At 37.6% G+C, this 25,000-nt stretch overlaps 2 protein-coding genes and 1 long non-coding RNA gene across 8 annotated transcripts in view; 2 read left to right on the plus strand and 1 right to left on the minus strand.

The window, feature by feature from the left end:
* HOXB3 (homeobox B3) overlaps positions 1-21,456 on the plus strand; it is a 46,831-nt gene extending 25,375 nt beyond the window's left edge. For 4 of the 6 annotated variants that reach the window (XM_069953677.1, XM_069953681.1, XM_069953678.1 and 1 more), the window contains 3 exons: positions 12,179-12,236; positions 18,421-18,971; positions 19,544-21,456. In XM_069953677.1, coding sequence (XP_069809778.1) covers positions 18,539-18,971; positions 19,544-20,292 — 1,182 coding nt within the window. In that variant the 5' untranslated portion in view covers positions 12,179-12,236; positions 18,421-18,538 and the 3' untranslated portion in view covers positions 20,293-21,456. Of the gene's footprint in view, positions 1-10,877; positions 10,986-12,178; positions 12,237-16,138; positions 16,533-18,420; positions 18,972-19,543 lie in introns of those variants that run through there. The other 2 variants (XM_069953680.1, XM_069953682.1) reach the window with 2 other exon arrangements.
* Positions 21,457-22,434: 978 nt separating this feature from the next.
* Positions 22,435-24,129, minus strand: LOC138772702 (uncharacterized). Its single transcript, XR_011359801.1, has 3 exons — positions 23,754-24,129; positions 23,358-23,548; positions 22,435-22,545 (listed from the first exon to the last, which is right to left on the minus strand). It is a non-coding gene; the product is annotated as an uncharacterized lncRNA (long non-coding RNA).
* Positions 24,130-24,481: 352 nt separating this feature from the next.
* Positions 24,482-25,000, plus strand: part of HOXB2 (homeobox B2) — a 1,786-nt gene continuing 1,267 nt past the window's right edge. The window contains exon 1 of the mRNA XM_069952565.1: positions 24,482-24,863. Coding sequence (XP_069808666.1) covers positions 24,482-24,863 — 382 coding nt within the window. The remainder of the gene's footprint in view (positions 24,864-25,000) is intronic.

A 25,000-nucleotide genomic window follows, 5' to 3' on the forward strand; every position in this document is an offset into this window, starting at 1 on the left:
TCGTTACCAAAGAAAAGGTTACTACTACTCACAAAAGTAGCACCACCCCTGTCCTCAGGTTGTGTGTGGTATTACAGTTCAGCTCTATTCACTTCAATGGAACTGAGCTGCAAAGCCGCACCCAAAGTGAGGATGAGTGGTGCTGATTCTTGAAGAATGCCGCCATGGATAACACATTTTCATTAGACATAGAGTAAAAATGGTGGATGACAACTGATCTTGATTCATTGGATATACACATGTTTAGGGCCTCGTTCACATATCTCTGCTATCTGGCATGTTTGCCATCCAGTGTGCAGGAACCATATTTGCACTCAGGCATGGATTTGCCAGGTCCATGCCAAATATGGCGGACTATCCATAGGTCCAGTGCCATGGCCATTACAGCCTATAGGTTAACAGATGGGACACATTATGCAGAGGATCCAGCTAGTGACATTTGGTGTCCCCATCTATTCCCATTAGGGATGGTACTGGATCACTGGACATATGGTAACCCAGTCTTAATCACCATGCCATAAATTTGACTCTGTACTCAGAGCTTCTTTTTCCCAGCAAAATGACCAAGGTCTCAAAATAACCCAATAGGACCAATTATGAGTCAATGGGGTTCCCTGGCCAAAGCTGGTGTCCAATGTAAGATAGATCTAGAACATGGTCCTCATTTTAAATGGGAACCACCGTTCAGCTGTAAAATAGGCACATGGCAGTAGGCCTGTATGGTGAAAAGCCCAAATCCCATTCAGTTTGGTACCATGAATTAACTTGTTCTTTCACAATACTTCATCTACTTCATTTGAACCCATAGGTTGACAGCCTGGCACAATGGTGGACACTCTTATGGAACGCCAATAGAGGCTATTGAAGTAAATAATATTTATAAGTTGTTATGGTTTCCATTATGAGACATATCCATTGGGCCTTGTTGCGGGCCTCCATTGTAGGATCCAAAATACTGGCTAAAATTCCATATTTTACATTATTTTGTCCAGAGAAATGCAGAATAACATTCTGGAGACCTTATGGGGCCCATTAGTGTCAATGGAGATAATCAGATGTCATTGTTCAGATCTGCCAGCGCTATTTTTTTCCCCCTTCCCTGTTCAGCTCCAGATACAGAAGCAGAACCAATGTAAGGAACAAAGCCGGTGTCCATATAAGACTAGGATCACTACTTTTTTTTTGTATTATGTATATGTTTTATATTATTGAAAAGATAAAAATGCAAATGTAAATGAATGATGAAAATGGATTCTACAGCAGAATTTGTTTCCTAAGACACTACAAAAAAAAAAGTAATGCTATGGATACCCTTTTTTTGGGGCGACTATACAGCAAAAATAAACGTAATGTAACGAAAACAGTGAAACGCAAACAAAAAAGCAGCGTGAAATAGCATGCGCCCTGTATAAAACAAAGCAGTAAGATGGAACACTGGCTCCATAGAAAGAACAAATTAACTGGTGGACAGAAGAGCAGAGGGTTCGTGCACACAACAATATACAATACAGTGTGCATTGCCGCATTCACTTTGCAAGACTATTATGCTTTGGATTTTTTTTTTTTGCTTGGTGTCCAATATTTTTAGGGAGAATACTGCATATAAGTAGCCATATAGTAGCACATAAGGGTAGTCTCTGTATTAAAATGCAGTTGGTACAGATGCCAAATCCACTGTTGTGCATGAGCCTGATGCATGTGCATGCCCTTTAGGAGTTAGGTGTATGCCTATACATTCTACCAAAAACAATGTTTGATGTAGATGATATGAGATAGCTAGGCATAGCAAAGAGATTGATAGATGATAGATCTATTTTAGGAGACATATATATTCTTTTATATTATTTTATAGTATATTACGTCCTAGTAATATTCTGCCATGATTTATTTAATAATAATATAAAAACCACCTAGACAGTGCAGTGGGAGTGTGCTGGAGGAGATAGGTGGAATGGATGGCAGGGCTGGCTGCAGCATTGTTCTGTGCTGAGGGCTGACACTCAGAGATTTCTCCCAGTCTGTGTCTTCCCTGACAGATTTATGATGCCCAATAAAAAGGCCTTGTTTAAATTCCTAAATCAATCTCCGCACTCATTATATCAACTTTACCTTTTATCTGCCTAAAATGCTTTGAAGCCCTCACCCAGATGTCTGGCTTTGTGGCTTTTTTTTTATATTGTTAGAGGGTTTTTTCTGGGCCAGTGTCCACAAGGAAGGCAAATGTTTCACTTGGATATAGTCAGCATCAAACCCTCAGCATTGTTATATGATCACTGTATGATGCTTTATCATTACATAACACAACGAATTATACAGTGTGAGTATGCTTTATATACAGTATATGCTAAGGATAAATGATAGATAGATAGATAGATAGATAGATAGATAGATAGATAGATAGGAGATAGATAGATAGATAGATAGATAGATATTAGATAGATAGATAGATAGATAGATAGATAGGAGATAGATAGAAGATAGAGAAGATAGATAGATAGATAGATAGGAGATAGATAATAGATAGATAGATAGATAGATAGATAGATAGATAGATAGATAGATAGATAGATAGGGGATAGGAGATAGATAGGAGATAGATAGATAGATAGATAGATAGATAGATAGATAGATAGATAGATAGATAAATAGGAATGAGAGATATAGATAGATAGATAGATAGATAGATAGATAGATAGATAGGAGATAGATAGATAGATAGATAGATAGATAGATAGATAGATAGATAGATAGGAGATAGATAGATAGATAGATAGGAGAGGTAGTAGATAATATAGGTTGTTTAGAATACAAATATAAAACAAATATCTTTACAATGTATATAACATTGTGCAGCAATAGATCCAGTGGTATATATGTATATATCTGTGTGTAATATATGGTACACCACTTCTTAGCACAGAAGCCCCCGGTGTTTTTGTGGAAGGTCATAGTGGTCCTCTGTGTATAGAAGTGAGACCCCCCACCCCACCCCTCCTCCTCTACCCTGTCACGTGATTCATTAAATAATTAATGCAGAGGTTGCAGGATAGATATGTATTCGTCAGGAAAATCGCAGACATGGTCTCCTTGTGTCTGACGTGAAATTCAACTGTCCTTAAAGAACAGCCTATAGCAGATAGAGAGAAGGAGAGCGGAGAGAGAGAGGGAGAGGGAGAGAGGCTGGCAGCATAAAACGAGTGGGATCCGAGCCACACCGTGGGCTGGATTATTGTAAGTAGCGGGGATTCCCTCTGTCTGTCTGTGTCCATGTAAATTTATTATTCTCTCTTATTAATGTTATTGTCGTAAATGGTGACAAATAGCGATCTCCATTCGCTGCCATCCGTCCCGACTCCGCGCAGCAGCTCTGCCTGTTTAGAGACGATCAGACGGGATTTTAAGGTTTATTCCCGTACAATGGCCGTGATTTATGACAATCGGGGTGTCAGCGCAGCTTTGTGTGTTTGGGGGAGAGTTTGTGTTGTTTATGATGCTGTCCGCACTGAATCATTTCTCAGGATCAGCCTCTGATGGGAAGATCAGCTTTCTCTCCACTCCTAGAGACACATTGCACTTAAAGGGACATGGGCTCTCACATTACCAGCAGGCTAGGCTGCAGATCTGGGGGGTCTAGGAGGGAAAGTTCACACTTTTATCCCTGCTACCAGCATAGCCTTCCCCATGTCTGTCACTACCTGCTCTATTCTATATACAGGCAAACACTATTTCATTCATCACAATGGAATCATGAATAACCAGGAGGTATTCCTATACAGAGATCACCCATCACAGAGACAAAGCCATCCAGGGACAGCAGGGATACAGAACAGCATTATATCATATACTATATACTAGGAGACAGAGCTGGCTGCCTCTAGCCTGATCATTCCCTATCCTGGCTGCAATGGGGGAAACACTGATACCCCCAGCATCAGGGTCAGCTCCTAACAATCCATCCAGTCACCTAGAGCACTATAGTCAGCATAACTGGTCCACAGTCACCTGTAAGGAAATGATTTTTTGATACATTATGTGTATATTTTTATTATCAGATCCGGATTCCATTGGATAAGTCAGATTATTATTATTATTATTATTATTATTATTATTATTATTATTATTATTATTATTAATATTATTATTCAGACTATAGTACAAGATCAGTATCAGATGCTTGTACAAGTAAGGGTTAAATCATGGGCAAACTACAAGAATAACTCAATGTACACATTATAGGCAGGAAGATGCAAAAGAGCCACGATGCTTTATTATATTAGGGGTATATATTCCTAATAATAATAATAATAATCATCATCATCATCATCATCAATTATCAATCATGTATGTATGTATCTATCAATCTATCTGTCTATCTACCTATTAATTATCTATCAATCTATCTATCTATCTATCTGCCCACCTATTAGTTTTCTATCTATCTATCTATCTATCTATCTATTTTCTATCTATCAATCAATTAATCAATCATCTATCTATATATTATCTATCATCTATCTATCTTCTATCTATCTATCTATCTCCTATCTATCTATCTATCTCCTATCTATCTATCTATCAATCTATCTATCTATCTATCATCTATCAATCTATCTATCTATCTATCTATCTATCTATCTATCAGAATTCAGATACAATGCACATATATAGGGTAAGTGGGTCCATACATAATAGGACAAAGAAAGCCTGGATGGAGTTCGATTTCCCACCGTGGTGCCTCCAGAACAATACACATCTACTATATCCCTCTAGTTAATCATTTACAATACAAAGGTAAAAAGGTTTATGACACACAGTCCATATCATACACTACATACAGGGTATACAGATATTTAGTAGTGTTATTATTGCTATTGCATTTACATATTATATTCACCCCATAAAGAATTATATATATATATATATATAAATTGTGTCCTGGAATACTGTTTGTTGGTTGTGTTGTTGTTGTTTTAGTAGTAGTAGTATAGTGTATTGTATATGTACTGTATATATACACATATAATATATGTGTTGTTGTTTATTGTTATTATTATTGTTAATAATAATAATAATAATAATAATAATAATAATAATAATAATAATAATAATAATAATAATAATAATAATAAAATGCTATATATAGAAAGAGCAATATTTTACTATAGCAGAGATTGGCTATAGAGGAACTCGTTTGTGGAGGTGAAGGAGGTAAGGATCTGCGAGGTTTGGGGAGGAGGGCAGGAATGAACAATGTGGTCACTATAGAAGAGACAGGAGGAGAGGTTTGTGTGGATGCGGTACCGCATGAGCTGAGTGGATGCGGTGCCGCATAGCTGAGCTGGCCGTACGTCAGAACGCTGCATGTAGCGTTCTGACGTACGTTCTGTCCGGCGATCCAGCGGCATCAGTTGCAGAACGGATTATCTGAACTGTCCCATTGAAGACAATGGGATCAGTTCAGAGATCCGTTTCCCTCCGGTGCTTCTCTACTGCACCGGAGGGAAACGCCGCCGGATCGCCGGATATATGTAAACTAGGCCTAGTGTTCTGTGCTGAAGTGTAGGGTTTTGTATAGTGGTGACACAGGATGGATGTGATTGTAGTATATACAGTATGGTGGTGTGGGGGTCTAATGTATATAGGATGTGATCTGTTGTAGAGAAGGGTAAATATAACACAGTTTGCATCATTATTTTTATAGTTCTGGGGTGTTTTAGAACTTTTGCACCCTACATGAACTGGATTTTTTGCATAATGTTTGGGTCAAGAGAAAACAAAAGTATGATAGAAGTGATATCATGTAACCAGAATATATATTCACAAACTTTCATGGCAGAGAGAGTCCAGGACAACATTATGCAATGGCAAGACCTTTTGGCAGCAAAAAAAAAAAAACAACAAATAAATAAACACTAGTTTCAGCACCACTTGGAGGTAACCTTATGGCCTTGAGTGTTGTAGTGTGTGTGTGTGTGTGTGTGTGTGTGTGTGTGTGTGTCATTAGTTTCTTCCATATACTTGCACACCTAAAGCACACATACATATAAGACACACCTACACTGATCTGCTATACATTCACAGCTCAAGACACACATTTTATCACACACTGTATATACACTATACACATACACCCCCTCACTATAAACAAAGAATTACTGACACTATCACACTACTGTCCTTACCAGCACATGAAAAATACATCTGTTCTGGACACTGTACACACTACAGATTTCAGTTCACACTTACCAATACCTAAACAACACAAGTCTCTTCTCCTTACTGACCACACAAAAGCTTGAATACCGCACACAGATTATATAAATACATGTTCACACCAACATCATAACTTTTATTTTTACAGGATCAATTATGGATATGACAAATCCATTGTTAAAAAGATCCTAACAGAACAGATCCTTCTGACCTTGAGACACTGTTTCCCCCCCCCCTCCGCCATTTTTTAGCTATACAAAATCTTTCAAAGCAATTTTATACAAATTGAATAAAAAAAAATCAGATTTTATTATTATTTATTTGTTAACACTATGTACACACATTGTTTTATTTTATTTGTTTGTTTGATTTTTTCTGAGCTGCAAATGGTACAAAAGACAGACCTAATGTGAGAAAGCAGCAGTTTTTTCAGCCGTTTTTAGCTTTTGCATCTTTTTAGCCATTTGCGGCTCCAAAAAAAACAACAACCCTGTGGAAACATACCCTAATTATTTTAATGACTGTTGAAATAAACGCATATTTTTTTCCCCTTGTGTACTAATGGCTGACAACAATTGAACAATTTTTTTTTTACTATAAGGCTATATTCACACACAGTATTTCCGTCAGTCTTTTGGAAAAATTTGCACAGTTTCTGTGTTTTAACCCACTCCTGATTTTTGTTGGAAAAAAAAATACTATGAATGAACAATTGAACTGTTATTACTGTGCCTAAACATGGCCTGAAGGTGGATATACAGATTAGATGAATGGTGGGGCTGGCGGACCATCTAATAAGAGGTGCCCCAACTCACAGATGTTGGGGGGAAGAAAGGGTGGGCATGTTTAATTTTATTATGCCCAATCCTTTTGTTCTCAGGGAAGATAAGCCAGTGGTGCAAGACATGTCTGCAAGCTAAAGCTGCCCATACAAACCAATGTTGCCATGTTAGATCATTCTACAACTATATTATTATTATGACTGATCACACAACATGCCAAGCTAATCTGGTGTTTGTGTAGGTACCTAAAAAGTTCAAGAAAACTGTATAGCAATAGAGCAAAAGCTTGTGGCAAATGATCAGCCACACCCAGCCAATGGGGCCATGTACTTGTACTGGCAAACCTTACCAAACTACCTTGACTGTAAAGCTGTAAACAAACATGGGACTTTATTTGGCCACAACATGGCTGATCAGAGTCTTTTGGGATTGTTTGTACTAATAATCATTCCAGAAACATACCTGGGGAAAAAGGGGAAAAAACAAAACAAACAGTGAGCTTGCACAATATGGCAAACGATAAGCTGTGTCTACACTGTTCACAGTAAAAAACAAAACAAAAAAAAAAAAAGCAACAACATAGTCCATGATATTTATAACAGTCATAGGTTTGCTGAATGATTGTTTGTGTGTAATGTACAAATAATGATTAGCTAAAAGTGTTTAATGGTAAATTTAAAGGGGTCCACTAGAGTTCCATTGAAGCTCTGCTATTTTTTTCTGACAACAATAGCACCGCAGACTGAGCTATTCCTGGTGCCAAAGATAGTGTGCACCATGGCAAAACACTTTGGGAATATCCTCAACATATAGATGAAAAGTCTCTAAATAAGATCCTATTGCTTATATGGTCTTTTAAGTTTCTATATTTTTTTTATTTTTTTTTTTTTTTTGGGGGGGGGGGCAGAAAAGCACAGTAGACATTGCTGTTCTGGTTTTGAGAGAGCAAAAAAAACTCACAGAACAGGACCATGACGCTTATGCAAACATGAACTCTTGTGGAATTTTTTTAATTTTTTTTTACCTTTATATCTCTTTGTGATCACGGCAGACTAGTCCACACATTCTGTTTATTTCCTTGGGATAAACTGCAGCAATATTTTACATTTATTTGCTATAAATTAATCTAAAGTCATATTGCAATCAAACAAACAAACAACAAAAAAAGCATATGTGTAGCCTAGAGGTGGCTGTATACAGAATGTGTGTATAGATGTTGTGTGTGTTTTATGCCTTGTGGGTTTATGTGTTTGTATTGGTGCACATTTGTGTGTATCTTTTTTTTTTCTTCTTCTTTTTTTTCTTCTCAAGGAGCCATGTGGTTCTTACATTTGTGATTCCTGTGTTTCCAATTACACCCAGCACTTCCGTTACATTTGTCACCTCCTTTAGCTTTTGGCAAAGTTACAGCAAGCGGATATAGAAGAGTATAGTGCTAATGTGTGGAAAAGAGCAGTTCCTGGTTAATCTTTGATATACAAGTGCCAAACACAATAGGCCCTCTACTACTTCCAAGAACACAAAGGGGGGCGATCTATCTATCTATCTATCTATCTATCTATCTATCTATCTATCTCCTATTTATCTATCTCCTATCTATCTCCTATCTATCTATCTATCTATCTATCTATCTCCTATCTATCTATCTCCTATCTATCTCCTATTTATCTATCTCCTATCTATCTCCTATCTATCTATCTCCTATCTATCTATCTCCTATCTATCTATCTATCTATCTATCTATCTATCTATCTATCTATCTATCTATCTATCTCCTATTTATCTATCTCCTATCTATCTCCTATCTATCTATCTCCTATCTATCTATCTATCTATCTCCTATTTATCTATCTCCTATCTATCTCCTATCTATCTCCTATCTATCTTCTATCTATCTATCTATCTATCTATCTATCTATCTATCTATCTATCTATCTATCTATCTTCTATCTATCTATCTATCTATCTATCTATCTATCTATCATATCTACTTTATTTATATGTTTCTTATTTGTTTATTAACCTATCTATCCTATATCTACTTTACTTATAGTTTATTTGCTTATAAATCTATCTGTCTATCTATCGTCTATCTACATTATAATTTGTTTATTTATTTATTTACTTAATTATTTATATTCTTATATCCATTCAATTTCCTAATCAGATATAGTATACCAACATCTAGCATATCTATTTATCCACGATCATATAAAACAGTGTGAAATAGGTAGCGTCCTTATTTGTTCGTTGTTCATATTAAGCGTTAGTGATGCGGATCTGGCATAACGAAATATTCCTATACATTTGAGTCAACAACGAACGATCTAAGGCATCCGAAATTTTCTCCTATGTTTTTAACAAGGCGACGGCGTTTTATGTTCCCTGAAGCCCCCCCCCCCCCCCCCCACCCCACACCTCAACATAAAATTGTGAGTTTACAGAAGCAATTTTTTCTCTCTCTCTTTCTTCTCCATTCTGGTCTCTGATTTCCTGAGGCAAAAGCATTGCACATGTGCTCAAAAAAAATAAATAAATAAAAAATCACCATACAGCAGGAACATGAAACCGAAGCTTGATATTTTCGGAGAAAATTGTCTTCCATTAAATTTCCCTTGCCTCGGAATTATTCTCTTTGCCTCCAGCTATAAGTGGAATTTTTTTTTTTTTTTTACCAAGCGGTTCATCTGCTCAGGAATGAAATCTGAGACAAACCACAAGGTCCTCGGTGACCTTAATGTAATTGATTTTATCATAAATCATCAAGTTGATGAAGAAAACAAAGTTTTTATTGAAGTAAATTGATATTAATGGAGTTTTTTTTGTAGGGAATTTAAACTACCTTTTGTTGTTGTTCTGTGTCTGGGTGAATCTGTAGTGTTCTGGTAAGGAGGTTACAGACTGAATATTTGTTATCGATAGATGTATGCGCTTAAATTCGTTGTATAGTGTGTATTGGTGTATAGTGTGTATTATCACAATGATGATGTGTAAAGAGTGCGGTGGTGTCTAGTGAGGGATCAACAATGATCTCCAAATAATAGGAGTTTAAAGTCAATACTTGTCTCTTCTATGAGATCCAAACTAGCTAAGGCTGTGACCTATGGTTTAAAGACCTTACAAAGAGGAGGCGACATAACAATAAGAACTTAGATACTCTGTAAAACATTAACAGCCACCATGTCTTCTAGTCTGGCTAAAAATTAACTTCCGAAATACAGAAGAGTGAGAAGAGTCTGACCCCAAACCGAACACTTTCGTTTAGGGTACGTTCACACTTACAGGATACGCAGCGTATTTTCTGCAGATTTCATTTAAATAACTGAACACAGCATCAAATCTGCTGCGGATCCTGTAGTTGTGAACCCACCCTAACTATGTATTCCACCTAAGGTCAAATTGAAGAACTTTAGGAACATGGGAGGACGAATCCCTTTAAATTTTAAGACTACAACTTGTAGTCTAGTTGTTGACTCCTCACCTCTCTTTTTGAAAGGTACCTTAATCATTAGTGGTGGTAGATCCCTGGTGGAAGAAGTGAGTGGGATACAGCCAGGAATTGCTCTTGGCTGGGTTAATAAGGAGCGTGGGTGTGAGCCAGCCCACCTCCCCTTAAGACCCTCCAGCAAAGTGCAGAGTCAGGTTATCACTTTGGAGCAGAGGACTCCAAGCTTCCAGAAGATGCACACAGCTTTGAAGAGTAGATCCTTGAAGAAGCTGGAATTTTATCTTCTCACATTCCTTGGTTGAGCTCAGTTCCCCCACCTCAAGACATTGTCCTGCCCCCCCCTGGAGATGAAAGCAAACAAGCAACCCAGCAGAGAACACCCACAAAACTCCTGGCACCCTGATCCTTAGCCAGGCTCTCCCCACTTTCCTGGCCATCACTTGATCAATCTCAGGTCACCAGCAATGAGTCCCTTGCAGGAGAGGTGACCTTTGAGGGAGGTCTGGTGAGGCCTTATGCAACTGCCAGCTCATCCAGGGAAGGTGAGTGGAAGCACACCCTAGGTATAGTTTAATAATTTTATTGGATTGATGTGTATACACATGCTGCGGTACCGATGCGTTATTGCACAGCTCGTTATAACTTCAGTCGGAATAATGAACTGGTCCTGATGCGTTGTGGAGCTTGGTGCCAGGTCCACGTGTATAATACAGAATATATGGCCACCGGCTCCTGCGTTACTGTGCGGAGGTCACAGTGATTTGTGACGGTTTTACACGCGGTATAAATGTGCGCTAATAATATTTAAAGAGCAGTAAGTCACAGGCTGGAGAAGAAGCATTGTACATGAGATGGGATATATATCACCCCAGTCCTAGCAAACCACGTGCCTGCCACCATGAATATATACACCAATGTGTGTAATATATTACACCAATACCTCCCTATTACACTAATATCTATCTATTACACCAATGTGTGCAATATATTACACCAATACCTCCCTATTACACCAATATCTATCTATTACACCAATGTGTGCAATATATTACACCAATACCTCCCTATTACACCAATGTCTATCTATTACACCAATGTGTGCAATATATTACACCAATACCTCCCTATTACACTAATATCTATCTATTACACCAATGTGTGCAATATATTACACCAATACCTCTCTATTACACCAATACCTTTCTATTACACCATTTCCTCTCTATTACACCAATGTGTGCAATATATTACACCAATACCTCCCTATTACACCAATATCTATTACACCAATATCTATCTATTACACCAATGTGTGCAATATATTACACCAATATCTATCTATTACACCAATATATATATATATATATATATATATATATATATATATATATATATATATATATATATTACACCAATGTGTGCAATATATTACACCAATATCTATCTATTACACCAATATCTGCTCCTAGTTATTAGAATCTCATAGAGCAAATGCTATGTATAGATCTGTAGGCCTCATCTCTCTCCTATGCCACAGTATACACTGTCCTCTGAGTCCACTTTACAATACTAGGGACATAGATTGTGTTCCTGAACAGAAAATGCCAGTATTATTGTGGTGGTGGTGCTATTATATGCTATTTATGCTGCTATTATATATTATTATTTTATATGCTACATGTTCAGTAATGGGCACTAGTATGTAATGAAGCTGTGTGTCTCCTTCATTCTGCAGGCACCCCCTCCTGTATCTTCTTGTTGAAGTTTGATATTTACTGGACACGATTTATCTGGTAAGTCCAATGATTTGGTAATTATTATAATGATAGGACTTTATTGGGCTGTATAAGCACAGTACAGGGGATATTAATCAAATAGATAGAAAATGTGGGAGTGTAAAATAGTGGGAAAGCTACAATAAATAATAATAATAATAGATACAGAAATTAAAAATAAATAAATACACACATACATACATACATAAATACAATACATATATACATACATACATACATACATAAATACAATACATATATACTTACATACATACATACATACATACAATACATACATACATACAATACATATATACTTACATACATACATACAATACATATATATTTACATACATACATACAATACATACATGCAATACATATATATTTACATACATACATACAATACAATACATACATACATAAAATACATATATACTTACATACATACATAAATACAATACATATATACTTACATACATACATACAATACATACATACATACAATACATATATATATTTACATACATACAATACATACATACATACAATACATATATACTTACATACATACATAAATACAATACATATATACATACATACATACAATACATATATATACTTACTTACATACATACATACATACAATTTAGGGCACCATCCCTTTATGATAGGCCCTAGGACCCAGGAGAGCCTAACTTAACAATGTATATAACAGCTATTAGCCAATGATGGCCAGTTTCACTTGACTAATTAGTAAGGGATAATTCAGTAAAGTATGAAAAACTTGATATACTTCTGTGGTTTGATAGTCAGGAGGTGTCAGTGACCTCTGGCATACTGACTAGATTGTAAGTTTGGTCACATTGCACTTTGTTACAGTAAGTATATGGACTGTATGTGTGCTAATGTATGGATCATTATGGACATTTAGGGGATGACTTATCAAACATGGTGTAAAGTGAAACTGGCTCAGTTGCCCCTAGCAACCAATCAGATTCCTCCTTTCATTTTCCAAAGAGTCTGTGAGGAATGAAAGGTGGAATCTGATTGGTTGCTAGGGGCAACTGAGCCCGTTTCACTTTACACCAGTTTGATAAATCTCCCCCTTAGTGTGTTGTGTGTGTGATAATATAATATAATACAATACAATATAATATAATATGTCATGTGACACCCATGACTATGTGTATATAAAATATGGTTCAAGTATATGGTATGATGTCAAATACTTCTTTAAGATACTTGAAGATAATGTGATAGATAGATAGATAGATAGATAGATAGATAGATAGATAGATAGATAGATAGATAGGAGATAGATAGATAGATAGATAGATAGATAGATAGATAGATAGGAGATAGATAGATAGATAGATAGATAGATAGGAGATAGATAGATAGATAGGAGATAGATAGATACATAGATAGATAGATAGGAGATAGATAGGAGTGGGTCCATTTACACAGAAATATTATTTGACAGATTATCTGCCAAAGATTTGAAGCCAAAGCCAGGAATGGATTTGAAAATAGGAGAAATCTCAGGCTTTCCTTTATTACCTGTTTCCTGTTTATAGTCTGTTTCTGGCTTTGGCTTCAAATCTTTGGCAAATAATCTTTCAGATAATATTTCTGTGTAAATGGACCCTTAGGGCCCTATTACACCAACAGATTATCTGACAGATTTTTTTGAGCCAAAGCCAGGAATGGATTTCAAATCCATTCCTGGCTTTGGCTTAAAAAAATTGAGAGATAGATAGATAGATAGATAGATAGATAGGGGATAGATAGATAGATAGATAGATAGATAGATAGATAGGACATAGATAGATAGATAGATAGATAGATAGATAGATAGATAGGACATAGATAGATAGATAGATAGATAGATAGATAGATAGATAGGAGATAGATAGATAGATAGATAGATAGATAGATAGGACATAGATAGATAGATAGATAGATAGATAGGACATAGATAGATAGATAGATAGATAGATAGATAAATAGATAGATAGATAGATAGATAGATAGGAGATAGATAGATAGATAGATAGATAGATAGGAGATAGATAGATAAATAGATAGATAATTACTACATCACTTTTTATACCAAATACCATATACAACCCAGGGGGCGGAGACATCAGTGGTAACCAGTCATTTTCAGCCCTCCCTGCCCCTTACACCCTTTGGGAAAAGAAAGAGATCTCCCTGGGTAAAGCCTCCATTATTATTGCACTCATGAATAATATATGAGGATATACTTGTCATGTATACCCAGGATGGCACACCTGCAGTACATGCTCAGGACATAGGTGTAGTGCAGGCAGGGCATGGCCCACACTCTTGCCCTTCTATAATATTATGATTACCAGTGGTGCAATATTAACATTAACTGCAACGTTAGAAATATGATGTCAGCTCTTTATTGTTTTGGACTTCATGGAAAGTCAGGTTGTAGGGTATATAAACAGTGGTTGCTTTGGCTAAAATCACACATGGCAGTTTTTTTTCTTAACTGACACTGCAGTTTTTGTGTCAAAGCCAGAGGTGGATTCAAATGGGATGTAAAATATAAAGGAAGGACTTGTACTTCTCTTTCCTGTTGGATCCTCTACTGGTTTTGGTACAAAAACTGGAGGAAAAGAAAGAAAAACAACAACAACAACTGCCATGTGTGATTACAGCCTTACATTGGTTTCTCTACAGTTATGGTTATAGACCTGCAGTTCACTATACTATTTAATCTATATCCATATATTCCCCAAATTTATTAATTTATTATTTATGTTTACTCAAAGAATATGGATTCCATATGCAAAAGTGCACCCCCCCCCCAAAAAAAAAACAACAACAAAAAAAAAACACCCTAAACACCCATTTACTTACATCAAAGGGAAACTAGTAAACTACTTTTGTTTGTCAGATTAAAAAAAAGTCCTGGTGCTTTAAGTGATAAGAGCCCAGCAGGCTAACAAACAAACAAGCCAGGGCCCCATTGATGTGAGCCAGGTGGAGCACACATCTCTCAGCCATAGAGACACCTCCACACCCCCAGTGCTTTAACTCTCTGTCCTCCTAAAGGGGGCCTTTACACAGAGAGATTTATCTGGCAGATTTTTGAAGCCAAAGCCAGGAATGGATTTAAAAAGAGGAGAAATCTCAGTCTTTCCTTTTTGACATGTTCTCTGTTTTATAATCTGTTCCTGGCTTTGGCTTCAGAAATCTGTCAGATAAATCTCTCTGTGTAAAGGCACCCTGTCATGTGGTAATGAAAGGGTAAAGACTCCAGGGAGTGCTATCTAGGCCTGAATGAGCTCTCCAGGAATCACTGTATACACTTTCTTAAATCAATGTATATAGCTGTATGTATGTATGTATGTATGTATGTATGTGTGTGTGTGACACATATATATATATATATATATATATATATATATATATATATATATATATATATATATATATATATATGACTACCCCTTTACTAGGCCAGAAAATGTCAAGATCTCTAAAAAAAAAAAAAAAAAGAGCTTTGGTCCCAGATGGATGTGTCATAGCATTAATGTGCATTATTAACTTATTTATCTAAGTATATACCTCCAGGGTGGTATTAACTCCTACTTTGCCACTTTCCCATAGCTAAACTATTGCTGGCTAATGCATTGCGTGCCCCCAGTGGAGGTGCAGGGGTTAAACTGCAATGGCTGTGGAAAACAACTAGACGCCCTAGATGAGAGAAAGGGGGGAAGCCAGAATGTAACAGCCGGTGTAGGTGAGTTCAAATGGTCCATTAGCATAGCCTGGCACCTGAGCAGGAGAAGAGGCTGGAGAAGAGGAGGCTGAAGCTCCCCTCCAAGACTAGGCCTCTGTCCACGTCTGTCATTAGCATAATCCCCCGGTGGTGACGCTGTGTTTGGAGCATTAGCAGCCGATGACTTGTGGTGTAAAAAGCAAATGGTGATTTTTGTTGGTAATTATCTGGTCGCCTTATTGCTGGCACATTGGAAGAGATTGGCTGGGAGTGCAGGACTGTGTGCGGCTGGAAGCAGCAGAGGAGCCGAGGCCATTGTTATAGCAGGGAGAGCAGGGCGGTGTATAGGGCAGCCTTGAAGTGAAGCTTGTCCATTGAAAGCCCTGAGCTTAGCACGGATCTTCTTCCAGCTCTGCCTCTTCTCCAGCAGCAGCTTCTTCTCCCTCTTCCCCCATGCCAGTGTCCTCATGCTTCTCGCCAGGCTGCCTATTGATTGCCTTGGAAGTGGATATATATGATGTCTGCTAGTGGTTTGCTCTTCAGAGTCTGCTAAGGTAAGCTGGACCCAAATAGTCTATCAGTGAATGGCGGAGTCTGTGTCCCAGTGATTTATGACCATATGACTGCAATCTCGGTTCAAGAAGAGTTCACAGCTGCCTTTAGCTCCCCTCCGCTCACACACTTTCCCTATTTCTTAGCTCTCTCTCATTAAACATCTATTTACTGCAATCTGTTTATGGGAATGATGGCAAATTTCATGGAGCAACAGAGGAGCTATATATCTGTCATAGAGACTTGTAGGCAGACAGCCCCATCAAGGTGCGCCTATTGTCTTAGGCTTTGTCACCCACTAAATATTGCCACTTTTATTTCCCATTGTGTTTACTTTTATTTCATACATTAGACGTCGGTTTATATTATGTGTGTATATGCATGCTATGTGTGTGTGTAAAATTATATATATATATATATATATATATATATATATATATATATATATATATATATATATTTATTTATTTTCTTAATATATAATATTATATATATAAATATTTATTTTATTTTTTACCAGTATGACATATATAATCATATATACGTTCTATATAAAATTATATATCTCTCTCTAAAACAAGAAGTGCCTGAGAAGATGGAGGGGGAGCAGTGTCAGCTAATTGGAACAGCATAGCATTTAATATTTATTATTCAGGTAGAGAGTTTTTCTTTAACAATTCCTTGGAGTAAATAATTAGGATTCCGACAAAGATAAATGAGCGACATTTGTGACGTGTGGAGAGATGAGGAGCAAGAGCTGCCCAGACCTAGAGAGCCTACCCCTCTCTCTCTTTCTCCCTCTCTCTCTGACATTATTATAAGATTCCAAACGTTTTATTATCTCACACAAAACAACTCATGTGGTCACAATATTTAGGGCTGTACAATAACAAGGCCTCCAGTGACAGAGCAGGCACACACTGTTTACAGGCAGATATATAGATATAGGTGGACATATTACTGGATGAATTCGATATTTCGTTATGCCATTATGCATACACTATATATTCAATAGTTAGACTATAACACAAACGAATTTAAAAAAAACCCACAATGTTTACCTTATAGGTAAAATATATATATATATATATATATATATATATATATATATATATAATTTATTATTTATATATGGTAAACAATTGTTGTTTTTTTTAAATTCTTTTGTGTTATAGTCTAACTATTGAATATTTACAAATAAAACATTGCAACAGCTAAAAATATTTGGAGCACAAAGAGATGCAGTTTTTTCTTTCTGTGTGCTGGTGAGGAATAAAAGGAATAGTGTAGCTGTGTTGAGGTTTCCCGGCTGCTCGATTGACCCTCATACATCATAGCACTGGGCTCAGGACAGCAGCTATTATCCTGGATTCTTCTGCTATACATGAACGCTCCGGGCGCAGGCAGAACTGCGAGTTTTTCTGGTTTAAAAAAAGAGTTTTATTTGGCAAACTGAGAACGAAAGATAAAGAGACAAGGAGACTTTAAAGTGTTTATTATGCATGATTTAAGCATGTATCTCCTAGGTAAGGCCCAGCATTGTGGATGGGGGAGCTTTATTTCCAGCTATGATATATATATATATATATATATATATATATATATATATATATATATATATATATATATATATATATATATATATATATATATATAAAATTTTATTTATTGGATTTACAAGCTACTCGTATAAAAGATGGGATTCGTGTGTGTGTGTGTATATATATATATATAATTACATTTGCACTTATAAATTATTATACATTAACTAATACTAGTATAAATCACAATTATAATATTTACATAAAATAAATATTGTTTTATAGTTAATGGGAGATGGTTTGCAGTCTTTCCTGTTATAAATATATGCATTGTCTTTTTGTCTCCTAGGTTGCCTGCAACTGATCCAAGGGCTATCCGTGCCAGGTGACTGCGGGGTGCCAATGTTATTCTGTAAGGGTGGGGACACCCTCCGAGTAGGTGACAACACGTTTTGGGGATCCAGGAGATGCAGAAAGCATCCTACTATGACAACCCCACTCTCTTTGGAGGATACCCCTACCAGGCAGGCAGTCTGGGTTATGAGGGGCCACAGCCATCTTTTGCGACTTCCCACCTCGACAATGATTTCCAGCGTTCTTCTTGCTCCTTGCAATCCCTGGGACACAATGGTCCATTGGCTAAAGCTAAAAACCTAAATGGAAGCTGCATGCGGCCCAACCTGGCCTCGGAACACCACCAGGCCTCTTCTCTCTCCCCACCACCGAATGCCACTGCAGCCCCCACTAACAGCAATAGCAGCAGCAATGCCCAGGCTGGAGGAGCCAAGTCCTCATCGGTAAAAACACAGGTCCCTTCCAATACAACCAGCAAACAGATCTTCCCATGGATGAAAGAGTCCAGGCAAAACTCCAAGCAGAAATCCAGCCCCCCTGCCACAGGTACTAAAAGCCACCATTCACACATTGCGTCATTAATGTTTACTATCCAGTCCAGTCTCATCTATTGGGAGCAGCCATTTTGTTTCTGGGAAATAGTGTTCAAAAATAAAGATAGTTAACCCTATGAGACCTGGATACTATACTGGGGTTGTTAATCACTATTTATTATTTATTCTTTCTAATGTAAATATTTACTTGAATTTGTTTACAAATATGTAATCTTAGTATAAACAGAGATGTAGCCAATAGATAGGTATTTATTTTTTTCTGTAATCACCATATAGTCTGTTATAGAATGACAGGAGAGGGTGATGGTACCTGAGGCTGTTTTATATGTTGTTTGCTATAACAATAATTCAATCGTAGATAAAGGTCATAATGCAAGTGCCTGATCAAATCTCCATGAAGCAGGGGCAGCTTTAGGGGGGCAGAGCTCTTTAATAAATGCCAGGCTTATGAAGTGCAGACTAATGTGGGAAAGGCCAGGTCTGGGCAAAGCATGTTAGAGAATTTATTATGGAATAATGCTTTCAATTTCTGAGTGTAGTAATTATCTTTTATTTCATTTGAAGCGACAGAAAGCTGCAGTGGTGGTGACAGGAGCCCCCCGGGTTCCTCTGCTTCAAAGCGAGCTCGCACGGCCTACACCAGTGCCCAGCTGGTGGAGCTGGAGAAGGAGTTCCACTTTAACCGCTACCTGTGCAGGCCCAGGAGGGTGGAAATGGCAAATCTGCTTAACCTCAGTGAAAGGCAAATCAAGATCTGGTTCCAGAATCGCAGAATGAAGTATAAGAAGGATCAAAAGGTAAAAGGGATGTCATCATCCTCTGGAGGACCTTCACCTACTAGTACTCCACCTTTAAGCATGCAATCCTCTGCAGGCTTCCTGGGATCCATGCACTCAATGACTGCAAATTATGAGGCACCTTCCCCACCTCCCTTTAATAACAAACCCCACCAAAATGCCTACTACCAGACCCCAGCAAAAGGTTGTCCTTCCCAACAGAAGTATGGAAGCACAGCTCCTGAGTATGATCACCATGGCTTACCAGGCAATGGAGCCAGCTATGTCTCTCCTAGTATGCAAGGGAGCCCAGTGTATGTTGGGGGGAACTATGTGGATTCTGTGCCAGCACAAGGCCCTTCTATGTATGGTCTTAACCACCTTGCACACCAGCCCACTAACATGGACTATAGTGGTGCCCCTTCCATGCCAACCAGCCAGCATCATGCACCTTGTGACCCCCACCCAACTTACACAGAGCTCTCATCGCATCATCAGGGAAGGATCCAGGAAGCCCCTAAACTCACCCATTTGTGAGGAAATATGTAGACTGTAGGGGGCGCTGGCACTGCCTAGGGATCAACAAGAAGCATTTGTGTTGATCTTTTTTTTTTTTTTTTTTTTTAACATTCTGGCTATTACAGGGTTCTAATATGCACTGTAATGTAACCATGATCTCATCAATACAAGTGCTTCTCAAGGCTGTGTCCATTGGGGACTGATTTAGTATTGGAATAACCTTGTCCCACACAATTATTCCATCCTACTAGTCCATGACAAAAAAATCACCATCCCCTACCTGGTCAGCACTAGGCTTGGACATATAGTAAAGATTTTTGAAGAGGCTACCTGGATCGTTTTGTAGGAAACACAATGTAGGAAACACAATGTATGCCCATAGAGGATCACATGTAAATTCAAGTAACAGGAGGAATATTGCTTTGTAGTGGTAGGAACCTAGGCCTTAAGATCAAAAGAACAATGTACTATCTCGATCATTGATTTTTTGTCAGTTCTGTTCAAATATATGGGTTCCAAAAAAAATTATAAAAAAAAAATTCCAGTAATTTTAGGCCTTTCCTGAAGGCCCAAAAAATTCTACACTCGTCTTATCGTGAATACAGGGTATATAGTATTCTATACTATACTAGGAGATGTCTGCTCACCAATCTAAGCACAGTGAATTCTGCTCAGTCTTTGCTAAGCTATCTGTGTGGACATCTCGCTTGCACTTCCAGTTTACAAGGGTGAGAGCAGCCCAGAGGCCCAGCTCATACAATCCTGGAGGTCACCAGGCTTGTGTGACCATATGTAGAAATATTTATTAATGCTGCTTATGGAATCCATGGAAACAATTATTTTTTTTAATTTTTTTTTTGTATTATTTATCCAGCATATTAACGTATTTATGAAATTTAAAGAAGGAAAAATGTACTTTTTGTATTTTCTTGTTCTAAAAGGTTGTGTTTCCCTGTCATTGTAAAATATTGCCTATTTAATTCTAGTATTTTAGAAGAGATGTTAGTTTGTTTTCTTGTACTAATGGGTAATGTAACTACTCCTACTGGAGGCATGGGAAGACTCATCCAGCTGTTATTGTCTAGCCATGAATAGGGAGGCTGCACAAACCCTCTGGAGAACTCTTTGTTCCTTGTAGGTTATTTTATTTGGGGGAAAAAAATGTCTGTTATAAAAAAAATTCCTGGAATAAACTTTGTGTTATAAAATCTGCTTCATGTATTAGTTATAGTTGGGTTCCTGGGACAGACTGGGGATGGTTACCAGACAGCCTGCTTGGGCTTTTGTATATGTTTGCATGTAGGAATGTTAATATTTGCTCTTAATTATTAAGCTGCCTGTATGGAATGGTCCTGGCTTGAGTTGTTTGTTGAATGTTTAAAAAAAAAAAAAAAAAAAAAGAGTGAAAGTATATGAAAAAGTACAGGCCCATATATTCTGCTGGTTGTATAGCTATGTAAACTTTATTCAAAAAAATATGGGGGGAGGGGCAACACTCAGACTATAAATATATTTATATATTATAGAATTATTTAGAATATACATCTTATGTATGTTTCATGAAGACATTGGTGGTGCCTGCTTGTCCAATGATTAATTATTTTACTATGTATTCAAATACAATGTGAAATATACTATTCAGTCTGGCAATCTAGGAGAACAATGGAGGGGTTAACTTTGTTGAATTTAACAACTAAAGGCCAATACTGCAGAACAATAACATGAAGAGACGATCATAGTGATCGTATGACATAGTATGAAGCAAAGAAAGGGAGAATATTGAGATAGGATTACAGCTGTAGGGGAAAAAAAAATAATATAAAAATATGGGGTCAAGAATATATAAACCTTCTCACTCGAAATCTTTTGTAGATGTATAGAAGAAAAGAAGCGTTCAGACAACTGTTCGATATAATGTAACGTTTAATATACAGAATGAAATGCATAAAATCAGGCATGTAACCAAATATCATGCCCCCCCCCCCCCCCAATCCTATATCCCCATTGTTGTGCAGGCCATGGATCTGTCCCCCGGCAGCAGATATGGTGTTGCTTCAGTCCTCATTAAATCTATGTCAGATGTAATCCTCAAACAGTACAGACACCCAGCAGCCTGTCCATTAAATTACATGTATTTGCTTGTGGCTGTTGTAGGAGAAGGTAGGAGAAGTCCAACTTGGATCACAATGGATCAGTGTAGCCCAGAATAGAAGCCACCGAGCCCTTCCTTGTCAGCTGCAGACTGTACAATAGAATGGACGCCATGTTTATCTGCAAGGAAAATGGCGATTCGTTGAGATGAAAGGCATTGTGCTCGGAGTCCCTTCTAACTCTACCAAACCTGTAATATTGGGAGACACAGTTATAGAGAGGAACACAGGAGAGGAAACATTGGGAAGAGTTGATATTAGAATGTATTATTTTAAGGAAATTGGGCAAAACATCATCTTATCAATACATATCTATCATCTCATATATATATATCTATCTATATTATCTATCATCTCATATATACATATCTATCATCTCATATATATATATATATATATATATATATATATGATATCTATCTATATTCTATCTATCATCTCATATATATGATATCTATCTATCATCTCATATATACATATCTATCATCTCATATATATGATATCTATCTATATTCTATCTATCATCTCATATATACGATATATATCATCTATCTATCATCTCATATATATGATCCCTCTTTCTCATATATATTCTATCTATCTCCTATCTATCGCTCATCTATCTTCTAAATATTATATCTATCTATTTATCTTAGATTATATATATCTTCTATCTCGATTATATATATATATATATATATATATATATATATATATATATATATATAATCTCTATTTATCCATAAATGATATCTCTCTCTCATATATCTATATCCATCCACTCTGTCTTGCGAACATCAGATAAAATCACCTTCTGGAGTACCTAAATATTGACAATTTCTATGTATATTTCATACTGGTATTTTGTATATATGGCATATATTTGTACCCGAGACTAAGTTTAAATATTACATATATATTTTTTTTTCTTACCTTACATTATGTGTAGCACCAGATGAAACAGCCTCAACAATTCTGTGGACATATGTGTGGGAGCAATCCCCCCTATCCTACCCCCCCAAAAAAAGGCTTATAGCATGTTGTATAATATATTGGCAGCAGGTGTGGTGGCTCCAGGGGAGGGAATGATAACAACATTGGTTCCTCGCTGTCCATTCTCTGCTCTGAAATATAAAAACAGGAAAATATTTAGGAAAAATAATATTAATAAAAGTCCCTGTGTTGTGGCCGAGGCTCCTCTTGTTGGGACCACTCCATCCACACTGAGCTCTTCCACGATTGTTCTAGCTTTACACCCACCACCCACACAGATTTTTTCACGAACAAAAGTTTCCATGCTACGACCAAAAAAAAACCCCTACAGCCCACCATCAGCCAAGCTGCTGGGGCCCCCGACTTCTCCTGCAGCTTCTCAGCCTTCTTGGGGTTTGTAGCTGATTTCCTGAGGAGGATTCCGCTTCTCCTCGGCTTCTCTGGACGTTTCCCATGTCCGTGCTAAGAAAAGGAGGAATTCTTGGCTGCCACCGGCCCCTTCACACCAGAGATTGATCACCTTCTCAGGAATCTGCAGCCTCTTCATCAGGATTTACTCCTCACACTTAAAGTGTTTCTCACTTCTCTTGGATCTCTCCCCCCCCCCAAACGACTTTCAGTTTGAAATACAATATATAGCTCCTCTTCTCCCTCTCCTATTTTTTTTTATTTTTTTAATCCTGATCCCCCTCTCTCTGTTTGCCAGCTAAATCTTACACCTCCATACTTGTCCCTCATGATACATATAAATGCAGAATACATACAGCAGTTTTGGGACCCCCACCCCCCACCGCCACCCACACATTTAAAGGAATTAATTCACAATGATAATGCACTGGATGTTTTTTTTTTTTTTTTCTTCCAAGCAGGCCTTCCATGCTATTGGTCAGTTGCAGTCACGTGACCAGGAATTGGCTGTAAGTCGCCCAGTCTCCAGTTTAATACAGCAGGGTCCCCCCCTTTACGTCTGATTTATCAGCAATATACAATAATAGGGCCTTTTGGATTATTGGGACCCTTAAATATTTGCTCTCCCAACCCCTAGGCTGGCCAGGGGGGAAACCATGAATTTTGAATTTGAGAGGGAGATCGGGTTTATAAACAGCCAGCCTTCGCTTGCAGAGTGCCTGACGTCCTTCCCTGCTGTCCTGGAGACATTTCAAACTTCATCAATCAAGGACTCGACATTAATTCCTCCTCCTTTTGAACAAACAATCCCAAGTCTGAATCCAGGATCCGGCAGCCAGCCCAGCAGGACCAAGAGCCAAAGCCGCTCAGACCATGGCCTGGCCTCCCAGCCCCTCCAGCCCCTGCAGCAGCAGCAGCCTGGCCATCTGGCTACAGAGTTCCCCTGGATGAAGGAAAAGAAGTCCGGGAAGAAAAGCAACCAAGGCTCCCCTCCATCTTCCCTGCCAGCTCCAGAGTCTGGAGGAGGCTCCCCGGCAGGTCTGTCTTATGGGAGAGGGGGGGATTCTATATGTATTTTTACTGTGTAGTCGGGGGATTACAGAAAAGGGGGTGACAATATAGCAGAATAATGTGAACACTTAACATTTATGAAGATGGAAACCGAATAGCATTTG

The sequence above is a fragment of the Dendropsophus ebraccatus genome, chromosome 14, assembly GCF_027789765.1.
Source record: "Dendropsophus ebraccatus isolate aDenEbr1 chromosome 14, aDenEbr1.pat, whole genome shotgun sequence".
NCBI lineage: Eukaryota > Metazoa > Chordata > Amphibia > Anura > Hylidae > Dendropsophus > Dendropsophus ebraccatus.